Here is a 14,791-nt window from a genome sequence, read left to right as displayed (position 1 = left end):
TGTTAATTGTCTATGATAACTAACGGAGCATCATTCAAGATCTGGTATATTTGACCACAATGGCAATAACGAATGAGTGAAAGATGGCATGCCCGCTACGCCGACGTACCAACAGGCATTTTAACAGCAGAACATTCATCTACAGGGCAAAATAGCGCGTCGAGTGAATTGGCTGATTTATTCATTTTAATTTTTGGTATTGTGACTTCCATTTTCTTTACACAGTGCCTGAGGATATTTTTGCCTTACGATTCAGTATATATGCAGTAGTTTGTCTCAGCGCTCAGCCAGTCCACCGGCATTTCAAACACCGGCATTGCATCCCCTTGGCTAACCCTACCTAACCCTAACCCTAACCCTAGGTATTGCATCCCACCGGTATTTTTCAAGGGTTAGGGCTAACCCTACCTTACCCTAACCCTAGGTATTGCACCCCACCGGTATTTTTTAGGGGTTAGGGCTAACCCTACTTAACCCTAACCCTAGTTATTGCATTCCACCGGTATCGTATGTAACCTGCATTGCATCCCAGAATTGTGGGGATTATTCTGCTATAAATGTTATAAGGGCAAACAAAATAGATTTCATCTCGTTATACACAATTCATTCCTCTCCCTTTTCTTCCACAAAACATTCCAAACGTTTTATGTTTTTTTTTTCGTTTTCAATTTTAACTTTTATTCACTCTTTGATATTTTTATATGTTATTCTAATCTTTATAATCGACACACTGTCTTGTTTTTTTATCATCAGTGTTTCGGTATCGCGAAGTAAATATATTAGTGCTCACTCGTGTCCTATTCAAGGGTTATTTTGCAGGTGCACGAATGATCTTGGTCGACGAAATGTCTCGCCTGCAAGTGTCTTGTCAAGAGTTTCACCGACCAGCTGTGGACACACAAGGAGACAAAAAATCTCCAGTCGGTCGTTTTCCACTATGTCGATAAGCAAGCTCGGATCATGCAATTAAAAGGAAATTGAATCTGATTAGACGATAAAACAATCGGCGACAAATATCAAACTAGTTTGATATTATAAATCCTGGCAACGCGATGATCTTGTCGTGGAAGCGTGGGCGCACGTGAGATATTACCCAAGATTTGAGTCGGCGACAAGATTCAGCGACGAAGACTGTTCGTGTGCCCACAGCATTAAATGTTGCCGATTCCCGAACCCTTTTTAAATCAAGAATGGTGTTGGCTTTTTTATATGACCACTTTTAAATATATTATTATAAGCATGGTTTCACTTAAACCGGAAGTGCTGAAATAGTTCGGCTAAACGGGCTACATGTTTTCTTTGTGCACCTTTTCTATCTTCTATTTATATTTGTTTATTTATGGGAATGAGCTCTGGTATATTTTCCCAATCTTTACTTGTAAACTTATATCGAGGCTTTCAATTGTTCACATTCATTAATGTTTATTTCCAATTTCTATACTACACTTTGTATGTATTCAAGTTACTGTCGTTTCTTTTAATCTGACAACATTATAATGAATGAAAGGTTCACCTTTTGAAAAACCATTCACCCAATCAAACATTCTGTTTAGAAAGACGTAGTTTACAAAATGTCAGGACTGCTTTAAGTTCTTTTCAGAAAAGTTTCATAAAACAGCTTCAGTTTTCGGACCTGTCACATATCTTTGCCATGTTTCACTTTATAAACATTATGTAGTAAATACTCATGATATCAGGTTCTTTGCAAAACTGTTAATCAATATGCTTCCTCATAGACGTTTTTGCGTTTTGTTTTGTAATTATTAACACAAGCTCGAAATATATATGCAAACTAGCAAACCCTTTCATATGAATCATGTCTTTTCTTTTCGAAGCTATTTGGATAATGCGAACCACGATTCCATACATTTATTGATAAGGGTGTGGTTGCAACGACGATGTCAATTAATATGACAAAAGTCGTTCAGTAAAAAAACGACAGATTAATTATATTCCTGCCTTGAACGCTGATGACTTGTTCCTTTCTCAACATATCAAATTGAATAACGGACCACAATTATATGATATACTACTCCTGAGTTTAACATATCATAATTATAAAACTTAGTGCTTTTATTCTGACAACGATAACTGATCTAACCATGCAAGTTGTTACAATTATTACTACTGAATCCTGCATTGTGAACCGACTTCACAATAATATATGCCATTCTTCCAATTCTAACAGCTTTTACAGTGTTAAATTGTCGTCTGCTGGGTCAATAGATTTTTAGGTCGTGCCTAGTGTTCAATTCGGTTGTTCGGAAACATGGTGGCGATTCCATCCGAGATAAAAATGCTTTCTTGATTCCACGACATGTGCTTTCGACCATCAATCCCTTCTGCTAATTAGACTTCTTCTAGTCCCAACTGTTTCACATAGGGCTATATTTAAAGCAGTTCAAAACTATTTTTATTTCTGTTTATGTATTTTATAACAGGGACGCTTATAATCACTATTCCAGTCGACGTCTGCGGGCCTGCTAGACATCACTAACGCAGAAACCATTCGTCTTGAATTGTCTCTGACAACAAGTTGGAAAAAAACAAACAGGAACCACAGACGTCGAACGCTTAAAAAGGTTTGATGCGACTTAAAGCTAAACGTGTTCCCGATACACAAAGACTAAAAAGAATCTTTTAAATTTCAAGCACTTAAATTCGAACCCTATAGCACTCAATGTAACTGACAGAATGGTTATAATGTGTGTATGTTAGCAATATCACCTATTTATATTTTATCACTATTTTATTGTTATTCTTTCATTCACTTTGTTATCCCCTTTGCAATTTTTTATCAATTGAAAATATTACAATGATACTCACTTACTCTTGTTTTTATTTGTCCAGTGAATGGACATTTATTTTCGGCATTTTTGTCTGTCCATCAATTCATATTACATCGTAAACGCTCTAGATTCTATAGATTTTTTTCAGATTTTGATAAAACATGATATAACCCATCTCAACAATGTCAAGTTATTACGAACTGTGTCTTATACCTTGACTGCAATAGCCACAATTCTTGTATCACTCAAGTTTGTAAATACAACCAATAGAGTCAATAGGAACCCTCGATGGAAAAACCAAACGATTTTGTTAAAAAATGGAATGAATGCATTTAATCTAAATCTTCATTTGGTTTTGACTATAAAGATTGTATTTGACTAGAGGTCATCTTATTGCTGTCAATGCGAATTTCGGATACAAAATCCTCATCAGGACAGCCCCGTTGAGAAAATTGGGTGCAATATTGGACCTGGCTAGGGAGAATGATCAATGTAGGTGAATTTATTGGGGTAAAATAAAATAAATGGCGTTATCTGTTAATGAAGACACTTGACGCCATGCAGTATACAACGAGGGAAATTTTACCAGAACAGCGGCATTTGCCTACTCTTCTTCCGATATTTAACTGTCGAGAGATCTATAACGTACACAGTCTGTAGCCCATGGTCTTAGTGGGTTAAAGGAAAATATAAGATTTGTACTAAGATTGGAATCGGACGTTGTTTTTATCAGATTCTACCGAGATTGAATCTGAAGATACAAATATCTAAACAAGAATTCGGATATTGAAAATCAATAAAATTTACCAGAGTAATTAAAATTTAAAATTGTTTTGTTACGCTAACTTGATTTTGCCGTAAAATCAATATATTTAACCATCGTCACGTGATCTTTCATCCAGGAATTTGCCATTAAAAAATTCTTATCTCTGATGGCCTAATTAGATTATCGAATCAAATTGTACTCAAATGTTTCTTAATGTTAGATTTCACATCACGTTCTGTCAAATCGTGTTAAGTTGGTGAAATGATCGGTCGCGTGTAATCTAATTCTTGGAAGGTAAAGTATTGTGCACTTTTATCTGTTGTAGTCGAGAGTTCAAGCCAGATTAGCATTAGACGTGAATTTCAGATTTTGGAGATGATGACAAAGAGATATGGGACATGTCCACGGGAACATTTTGGTATCATAATTTACGCCGACGACAGTCGACAAGGAATTGTTCGAGACGTGTGCTCACTGCCTAGTAATGAAGTTAAAGATCCTCATTGCACAGATTATTATTACCCTATAGAGGGCCAATTAGGTAACGAAAGACCCGCTGTATCACTTTTCAAAGGGACGATCAGATTTTCAGTTCTTTTGGAAAAGATACCGTATAAAAGGAAGAGATGATACAGGCCCGTAAGTTGCCAAGGTGTCGATAGGTGAAGGGGAGACCATCATACCACCACATAGCCTGACCCTGTTTAATGCGATTATAAGAGGATGTTTGAACTTCAGAGGTGGGGCGAAATAGGCCCTTTCGCAACGGACCTCGGTCGCTAATACCATTCTGTCCTATAGATATTAACAATAACGTAGATGTAATATTTAAAGCTGTATTTTAAGCAAATTTCAAAATTCAAAATCTAAGCCAAGTTTTTTGAATGTTTTTAAGTTATTTATTCCAGTCTGTTATTTTAAAACACAGGTACATGCGACACTGACTGGCTCCCAAACCTTTTTATACTGCATGACCAAATCATTGGTGTCTATATTCAGCTTACATTCAGTCTTCCTCAATACCCTACTATAGCTGATAATCTTCTCACAATTAAATTTCATACCGTTACCATACCTACAACACAAATATTACAATTTAACATCTAACATTTAAATAACTCCACCAATCTACTACGGTGGTTCATATACGACATCATTTATTTTTCAATTGTGATATAAAAAACTGAAATTTGAATTAAAAACTTGTATTTTCATCAGAGTGAAAATTTAAGTTTTTAATTAAATATTATTGAATTATCACCTGGGTGATTGTTAATTTTCATCAGGGTGAAAATTCAAGTTTTTAATTAAATATTATTGAATTATCAACTAGGTGATTATTAATTTTCATCCAGGTGAAAATACAAGGTTTTAATTTAAGATTATTTTTTATAATTATATTCCAGTTTTTTAATTCAAAATTGAAAAAAATAAATGATGTCGTATACGAACCACCGTGGTCAATTCAGTTTTAGATGAATTCGTGTAACTAATACCCTGATTTTGGAAGATAACTGTATTCAATTTACATTAACAGTATATTCTAAGGAATCCCCACTACGGGATACAGCCAACTGAACCTATAGGAGATGTCAGGTATACTAAGGCTAGAACACCTCTTAAAGGGAAATTCCGCTTTTTTTTTGTAAAAAAAAATGATTAATCAAAAAGGCCGTAAATTATAAAAAAAATATGACAATATTTAAGAATCATTGAACAAAAGTATACGTAGCCTACCTTTTAATTATGATACTGATTTTAGAAAAAACCTTTTTTGAATCCTAACAAAAGCTTTACATACCTTTTGAACGAACGAGAAGATTTACAATGTTTACAAGCACATTCTGCCTGTATAATAGTGGAAGGAACCCGTTCTGGATCGTACTGGACCACGTGGTATGATGGACAGATATTGGCTGTCATCTTCTTACACGACGTTTCTCCTCGGAACAGGACGTTAACAGAACGGTTACTGGGAAGATGGGTGGTGCTCAGTTTTCTGAAATGTGGTAACATCATGAAGCTTGGTGGCAGGGTCTCAGGATCCGGGGATTTCAGGATTCTCAACAGTTCGTTGGGATCTGGCTCTCGACATCGGCCTGTCTGGAACTGACTGGTGGAGTTGGTAATTAATAACGATACGGCGATTAACGCAATGAGAGCTGAAATGAGACATAAATAATGGTGATATTGTTATTGTAATCTATAACCCGTTTTGTTTTTAACAATGAGGAATTGTGGGATAGTGTAACTCACAATAGAGCAATGTGACTGCGACTTTGATTAAGAATACATGATCATTCATTAAAAACACCAATTAATCAAATAATCTGCTTAATTTGACACTAAAAAATAAGAAAAACCATCTTTAACCAATCAAAAACACTGATAAAATGAGCAGACAAGTCCATATTTAACAGTGAATATTCCAGATATTTTCTTTTTTTTTTTTGAATAACTTTGATTGGTTGGAATATTAAATGACCATCAGATCATGGATGGTCAGTTGAGTAACCTGCATGAAAATTGTGAAAAGAAGCGTCTGGTATCGCGTTTTAATCAGTCTGTCACAGGTTTGTAAGAATTATAAAGACATTAACTTCTATCACTTGCATCATTTTTAAATAAATTACAGTACTTCTCCAAATTTATGGATCAATTTTTGGCGAATCACCAATTAATAATACCGTTATTAATCTTCAAAGGGTTTGTAAACAGGTTTCCTAAATTTTTATCCGGACAATGATATCATCAATGTTCACCGTTCCATTTTTCAATCAGACGTCTGTGATTCCTAAAATTCCACTAAAACTAAGTGTTTTATGACTTCACCCCGCAAAATTTGCTTGTAGACATAAGACCTTTGCGAGGGTGACGTTATATAAAACGCTTAGTTTTAGTGGAATTGCAGAAATCACGGACGTCTGATTGAAAATTGGAAAGGCGCAAATTGATGCTACACAGACAAAAAAAACCTCTCTACAATTCTTTTAATACAAAAAAAAAACTAAACTCAAGGTACCCTACCTAAATACTTTAAGAACATCTTGTCGACAGTAACTTTCACTAATAAGGATAAAATAGTATATTTTTCAGGTATTTATGTGTTTTAACTCTTCCTCAAATAAAACCTAACTGAATAACCCGGACTAGCAAATGACAGGCAGTAAAAAAAGAAGGGGCAATAAACTCGAGGGTTGACGAAATCATCCATTCATATTAAACTATAAAATATGTTTAAATCACGATATCAGTGAAACTAACCTCAATATTTCCTGGGTATGATATTAGTAAACTGATATTTTATTCAGCGATTGGAAGTAAGATGGAAATATATAAACTATGGATATTGTAGCTGCGCTTCCATGGAAAGCCCCATATGTAAATAAAAGGTATTCCATTCATTGCGACACGGACGTGAATCGGGCAATGATAACGAATTTTCTTCGCAAGTTTGTCAGTAAATATAATTTAGCTGTTTATTTATAATTAGTTTCTTAGTCCAAAAATGACTTTTAGTTAATAAAAAGTAAAATTTGTTACTAGAGAGAGCAATTATCTTGTGCCTTTTTTTCATTGAAGAAGATATAATATACTCTGCAGGACACTTCGACAGCTATAGACATATTCGGCAGTTCTAATGACAGTAAAACTTCTAAAAATTGTGTAATTCAATTATCGCATATCGTGAATATGCCATATTCTGATTTATATATTATAAGAATACGTATTGGGGGTGGTTGTTGTCATCCATCCATCCAATATTGCTTCTGGCCTCCATCTAAAATTCGTTGTAATTATGTACAAGATAAAACACGGTTTTTATGATATTTAAAATCCTGTATCCCGAAGAATTTTCCGTGGGAATGGATTTTAAATGTCATAAACCCGAGATAAGGTGTGTCATTTAACTTATTTCCAGCAAGGACTCATTTGATGGATTTTTATTGTTTGGAAAAAATAATGAATAATAATGAAATAAGAGGCGCAACTCGTGTCTTCAGACTCGATCAGTTCAACTACCAGTGCGTAAGAGTTATTATTTGTAATACTTTGAAGTCTCTTCAAACAGAGGGCGGATTGCCTCCATCGTCCACGGCAAAAGAAAATCTCACCAGAACAATATATCTAGCAAAGAGCCAACATGAGGGTGTGTGATAGAGCTATAAAGGAACATAGTTAATTAATGGATGATTAAAAACATAAGAAATATTATATATATATACAATATCTCTTATTAGTATATTTATTAACAAAATTCATATAGATACATTTATTATGATTATGTTATTTATAAATAATAAGGCTTTTAAACACAAATTATCAGATCAGATCATTTTAATATAAAAAAAAACAAGGTCATGCAACGTATAATATATGGAAAAAAATTGTTTTTAGAGCATGATAGCTTTAATTTGATAAGATATTAGAAATATTCATGTATACTACTTTCAAAATTAAAATATATTAATTATGTCCATCAACAAAAGTAATTGTTTTTATTTAGTTCAGTTGTACGAATTTTTTAGCAATAGAGCCCATTACTCACTGTCTACTCACTGTTAAATACAAATACATAGAATTAAAGACAGTCACCCACAAATGTTAATTCATTATATAATATCATAATATTGTAAGAAAATTCAACTTAAAAAATATACAAACAATTTGAGGTATTTGAGGTTGAATATTCTCGTCATTTGATTGGTTGAGGCTCATTTCTCAACCAATGAGAATCACCAATACTGAATCTTGTTAGAGAGTAATTCTGTAGAGGTCAAGAGCTGTCATGCACAATATGCAATATCATCAGAAATTGGTCAGATTAATTAGAAATGGCTCTATTGCTGACAAGCTAATGATTCCAGTAATGATATTAGGTTATATTCAGGCATGATTCAAAACATTAACTCAAGAAGTCGACTTTAGTTGAAGGTAGTTTAAGTAGTATATGAATAGTTGAATACAATATAAGACAAGCCTGTATAGTTTTTATTGGTATATATTCTACCAAGAAGGAAGGTCGTGTATATGTTTTGAATGCTACCTTGATTTGAACAACTAATTTTGCTTGTCTATAAATTAATATGATAAATATCAAAATAGCAAAATAAAATAACATTAATAAAGATAAAATTAAATATACAGATCTTAGTTATAATAAAATAAAATATAAATAATTATCATTGAATACACATCTTTCATAAAATTGTAATTCCAAATTAACAAAATATTTTCAATTAAAATAGTTGAATTGAAGACCTAATTAGAAATATAAATACAGAACCTGAAACATGTAGTTACTCACAGAGTAGATATAACAGGTTGTATGGTAATATTTCTATAATTCTAATTCTATAATTAATGTAGCTAATTCTATCTATAAAGCCAATGATCAGACAACTATCTCTAGGATATATTTTGGAAAGTAACCAGTGAATTTCTTCATAAAAAAATCAATCCCTTAAAAGGAAAGATGAGACATTATTTAACCAATTTTACTTTAGTCTCTGAAACGGGAATTTTTTAGATAAATCAATCAGTAATAGTGTTCACAGCTCACGTTGAAAATTGAGCCTTCAAATCCATGAGTGTCCAGAATTATCTGTGTTTGAAAGTTAAAAAGACGAGTCATCTTTTATGGAGACACTGCTATATATAGAAAAGACATCTATAGAAATAGTGAGTAAAATACCTAGTTTACGTATTTTTGAAGGAATTATGTGATTTATGTACATTTCTAGTACTTCTGAAAACTATTTACATATATTCAAGACTAAAGTCAACCACCCAAAATGGCACACCTATCTCTATAGAATCAATTAAGCAAATTATGCAATTAAGTATCAACAATAATTAACAATAAAGTTTGTATGTACAATGTAAATAAAGATACCTTTCTCATAATATAATCTTATAATATACCTATCCCATAGCAAATCCTTAAATTCTAACCTGTACAAAGAAGAACAGAGTACAGTAATACCACAACATGAGTTCATGCCTTGCTTTATCTTAATTTACTTTTCTAGACAACCAAATTAGTTGAAAGTGAAAAAGTTCTTTAAAGTGTTAAAGGGATTGTCAAGAGGTTTTCTAAATTTTATGTGTATCGGGGACATTCGAGGACACTGATAGCATCAATTTACATCATTCCAATTTTCAATCAGACATCTATAAGTCAAAATATATTAAATAAACACCTCTTCAAAAGCCTAGTTTAATAGAGGGAAAAGGGAAATCTTTCAGATGACAACCAAACAATAGAGATATCTTTCATGATGTATTTTAAGTTGGATTTCATTACATTCTAAACTGTTGAGGGACGGCAAACTGTCTAGAACATCATTAAGTAGGAAACATGTTCGATATCATTATAATTTACCCACTTTATACTGTCTTTACCAACCCATTACAAATAAATGAAATATTTACAAAGAGGAATACATAGAATTTATAATGGAACTTTAGAAAATTCATTCTCATCTTTAGGGGGTCCAGGATATGGGGGTGGGGCTCCAGAGGGAATGTTGCCCTCGGGACCCTGAGGGGGAGGGTACTGTGATGCATACTGTCCAGGTTGAGGGTATTGGGCACCCTGAGAATATCCTTCAGGACCCCCAGAACTTCCATAGCCATGATATTGAGGATAACCCTGACCTTGCGGTGGATAACCCTGACCTTGAGGTGGATAACCTTGACCTTGTGGTGGATAACCTTGACCTTGTGGTGGATAGCTTTGACCTTGAGGTGGATAGCCTTGACCTTGAGGTGGATAGCCTTGACCTTGAGGTGGATAGCCTTGACCTTGAGGTGGATAGCCTTGTGGTGGATAGCCTTGACCTTGGGGTGGTTGGTATGTAGTTTGTGGTTGAGATTGAGGAAACGTGGTTGTCATAGGTACATCATTATTCTGCTGAAATATTTAGAAGTATCAAGTGTGAAGTTGACATACTGATCAAAATAAAAACACAGAACAGCAAATCTATAAAAATGAATTTCAACTCAGTTAAGTCTGCCATGTCTCATAATTTGGCTTGCAGTAAGTCTAAAATTAATTTGCTGAGATTAAGGCTGAGAAATATTTAGCACACATGACAAGAAGGCCACCAACAACTGTCAGAACTGTCAATCATATTACAAGTAATTTAAATCATGTTTTTATTCATGGAACAATTTAAACAGCCACGCCCTTCTGTTAACTCATAAAAACTGCGCTATAAATATTACTTACCTTAAAACTTCGTCCTCTCTTCTGACGTTTACGTCGACAAATATAAACAATAACAACAATAACAACGACAATAAATATAACAGCTACGATGATACCAATCAGACTGGAGGTGTGGTTCGGGCAGAAGTCACTGTTATCTCCACAGTTGTCGTATCCGTTACATTGTAGAGACTTGTCGATACAGTGTCCATTATCACATTTAAATTCACTCGTATTACACTGACCTACAACATCAAATAACATGAATTAATTAGAATTCATGTCTTACTAGTACCCATCATTTCACAATTCGGTGTGTATCACGATACATACATATCAGGATACAAAGGCTACGATACAAGACATATCGCGTTATATGGACCACGTTTTGATACATATCAGGATATATGAGATACGTATCAAGGTATTAGGGCTACGATACAACACATCTCATGATTAAGGATATTACTCGTAATTTTGAGTCAAAAGGCTTACTGCTTACACTCCCTTTCAGAGGGTCCACTTCTACATTATATTTAGTTTGGAAATATTATTTTGACATCCTTTCTTAGAGTCCACATAGCTAATAACACTACTCAGAGTGTATTTTTCCTGTATGGAAATGTCGTCTTGACATACTTTCAGAGAGTCCACATAGTTAATAACATTACTCAAGAGTGTGTTTTCCTGTATGGAAATGCTGTCTTGACATTCTTTCTGAGAGTCCACATAGCTTATAATGCTATAATTTAACCAATCTAAAAATGATAGATTACCTTGATGGTAGACATTAAAATATAAATCGAATCCATCATCATCATGTCGGCTATCAGAAACAAATCGTAGTGTCATGGCGTTTTTATTGGTATAGATTGGATAGCGAGGATGATTTTCTCCACATAGTTTACTTACACCTGCAATAAAATCATAGTTTAAACCATTCTACTTTATATCAAAATGCAATCTTAGAAAAAAACAAAAAAAACTTAGATTACAATTTCGTTTCGTTATCTTTTTTGTCGGTCTCCATTATAATCTAACAAGATTCATATTGGTACCAAGATCATGTACTGGTGATGCTACAAGCTATTTATAGTACCGCCATCATGCACCACTCTCCAGTCATACAGAATCACTTTTACAAGCGAGTATCTCTTTTTAAATTCTGCTTGACAACTTCTTGTTTTTGTAAAAGTTTGTAGAAACTGGCCAGTGATACTTACCACTAAGAAAATTTCCTGATGGTTTATCATTATCATAGATCTGAAGATAATCATTACATTTAAAAAATCTTTTGTCGATATCTACGTCCTTAAACATGACCATTAAAAAATGCTTGGACGGAGCAATGATTGTCCAGACACAATTCATATTATCTCGGTAATCTCCCCTTCTCACTAACTCGACACGACCAGCAGGTACTGGTGTATGTGCCAACTGTAACGTCTGCCCACATAACTCACTCATATAATCTACAATTTAAAACATAATCTACAATATAATATAATCTACAATATAATACAATCTACAATATAATATAATATACAATATAATATAATCTACAATTTAAAACATAATCTACAATATAATATAATCTACAATATAATCTACAATATAATCTATAATTTAACATAATCTACAATATAACATAATATACAATATAATATAATCTACAATTTAAAACATAATCTACAATATAACATAAGCTACAATATAATATAATCTACAATATAATATAATCTACAATATAGTATAATCTACAATATAACATAATATACAATATAATATAATCTACAATATAGTATAATCTACAATATAACATAAGCTACAATATAATATAATCTACAATATAATATAATCTACAATATAGTACAATCTACAATATAACATAATATACAATATAATATAATCTACAATTTAAAACATAATCTACAATATAACATAAGCTACAATATAATATAATCTACAATATAGTATAATCTACAATATAATATAATCTACAAGTTATAACATAATGGATAAAGATAATAAGTCAAAATCTCACTTTTATTATAATGAGGCAAATTTTTGTATATATACAATGCTTCATCAGGCCTTTTCATACACAGAAATTTTGAGAAATAATTTATGTGTTCCTTAACTTATCTAAAAGTTTTAACTCCACGATACACATACAAAATTTATAAAAACCTCTTTACAATCTCTTTAAGTAATATAAACTCGGTTTAAAAAATGGTAATTTATAAATGCTTTGTAATAAATAAATAAATAAAATTCTAAAAAATTCATTCAATATAAATAAGAAAATATTATCAGTAACCTGCCCTTGGAATGAATTTGTTTTGGACTTTTGGACAAATTCAGAAATAGGAAATGGCAAGGTCTACCTTGAATTTTTTTTCCGTTGATTGCAAAGCTAAATTTCATTAGTTCATCTCATGCTGCCATGTGCTTTGGATAATCAATCTTCATCAGGACAAATAGTTTTAGGGGTGTATTTGCCAATGAGGAACACAGTAATAAAACTCATTAATACTAGGATGTAACACTCCCGTTACAAACTTACATTTTGGTAATGATCTTTTAGTGAAAACTTGTTGTATTGCTAGTAGAAAGAAATACACAAAACTCAAACTTTTCCAAATCTCCATTTTTAAAATTATCTTCTCTTTACTAAAATAAATAACATTAAATTTGAGAGAAAAACAAATTATCAAATATTTCTCCTCAAATAATGCACTGAGACCTGTCTTTCAGAGTATCTTATAATAAGAATTTTGCAATAAGATGGATTAAACAATTAAAACCTGACCTGGGTGTGCTACTTTAATCATTTGTCACTGAATCATAACAGTTTTACATAGTTTATCCTGTTTAACAACCCAAGACATATAGGCCTAGTTTAACTAATCTTATATAAATTTGATGTAGGATGTTCATTATTTAGGAAAAGTAAATTTTAATAATCTTATCGTACATGAGTCAATATCATAAATTCCTTAGTCATAAACAATATAGATAGACCTATAAATAAGACAATTATTATGGATAGATAGGCCCTACATCTATAATACTGGCATTTTTCATACCGGTAGTAATAATTCTATTCAATAAATATTCATTCTCAATAATTGTTTTATTTATCTATAACTTGTACTTCTAATGCCTCCAAGAGTTAATATAGATATAAGGAAGGGTTAGTTAATAACAACGTGAAATTGCAAGTGAGTTGGTCGTAGAACAGGGTTGTCTTATACAGCCTCACAGCGAAATACCCGTTTTCAAGACTAAGACCAACGTTAATATTTCGTCATCTAGAATGAAACCGACACGAATTGGAATATAAATTGTTAAAATCTTACCAAATCTCTAAAATATAACTATTCTATCAAGATAGCTGAGAAAATAAACAAGTATTTCGACATACCGTACCTTAATTATTTATTTATGGTTTCAGGGGAGGTAACTCGATAACTCGCTTAGAAGGGTTTGACTAATCAGGTAATGGACCGAAGACAACCGAAACAAACTGTAATAGTTAAAACTGAACTGGCGCTCTCGGCCTACTTTCCCATGGGCGATATCCGGGAAGGGCCAATTGTGAAGGGAATAAATGGGAAAAGATATACATACATATGCATATCCCCTTCAGATTTTTTACCTGACCTTCGATCTGTATTTAGCACTAAGGGCTTCTAGATCACGTCGGTACCTTATGGGTACGAGCGCTTTCGTGAAAAATAGGGGAAAGATGGGTATGACTCGGGTTGTATTGGTTGATTTCATTTACTGTATTGTGGAGTGTTAGAATTTTACGTTGTCAAACTTCCAAGTCCTTTTCGGGTTAGATTTAAATTGGTTTAAAGTTCCAGATAATATGACATATTCGGGCAGGGAATTCCAGTTGGAGTCTGGAGTTTCACTTTTCATGTACCTAGGCTATTGAAATTAAAGACCTCTGGATAATTGGACATTGAAATAGAGTACACTAATGCTGCTGTCTTCGCAAAATATATCTCATTG

The 14,791-nt window shown here is 32.8% G+C and overlaps 3 protein-coding genes across 3 annotated transcripts in view; 1 reads left to right on the top strand and 2 right to left on the bottom strand.

Annotated features, from left to right (window-relative positions):
• Positions 1-4,467: 4,467 nt before the first annotated feature.
• Positions 4,468-6,601, bottom strand: LOTGIDRAFT_164174 (hypothetical protein; the record flags this gene model as incomplete). The annotated part of the gene is made up of 3 exons (XM_009060680.1): positions 4,468-4,630; positions 5,357-5,717; positions 6,583-6,601. 3 exons carry the CDS (start codon positions 6,599-6,601, stop codon positions 4,468-4,470), a joined length of 543 nt encoding a protein of 180 aa, XP_009058928.1.
• A 3,408-nt stretch (positions 6,602-10,009) lies between these two features.
• On the bottom strand, positions 10,010-13,419 carry LOTGIDRAFT_164173 (hypothetical protein; the record flags this gene model as incomplete). The annotated part of the gene is made up of 5 exons (XM_009060679.1): positions 10,010-10,471; positions 10,790-11,013; positions 11,545-11,682; positions 11,992-12,240; positions 13,335-13,419. The coding sequence occupies 5 exons, from the start codon at positions 13,417-13,419 to the stop codon at positions 10,010-10,012; spliced, it is 1,158 nt and encodes a 385-aa protein (XP_009058927.1).
• A 1,100-nt stretch (positions 13,420-14,519) lies between these two features.
• Positions 14,520-14,791, top strand: part of LOTGIDRAFT_164172 (hypothetical protein) — a gene marked incomplete at both ends in the record, with an annotated part of 1,091 nt that continues 819 nt past the window's right edge. Inside the window, one exon of the mRNA XM_009060678.1 lies at positions 14,520-14,523. Coding sequence (XP_009058926.1) covers positions 14,520-14,523 — 4 coding nt within the window. The remainder of the gene's footprint in view (positions 14,524-14,791) is intronic.

Source organism: Lottia gigantea, assembly GCF_000327385.1.
Source record: "Lottia gigantea unplaced genomic scaffold LOTGIsca_44, whole genome shotgun sequence".
In the NCBI taxonomy this organism is placed as follows: Eukaryota; Metazoa; Mollusca; class Gastropoda; family Lottiidae; genus Lottia; species Lottia gigantea.
The sequence above is the reverse complement of the archived record's forward strand: the minus strand, read 5'-3'. Positions and strand labels throughout refer to the sequence as shown.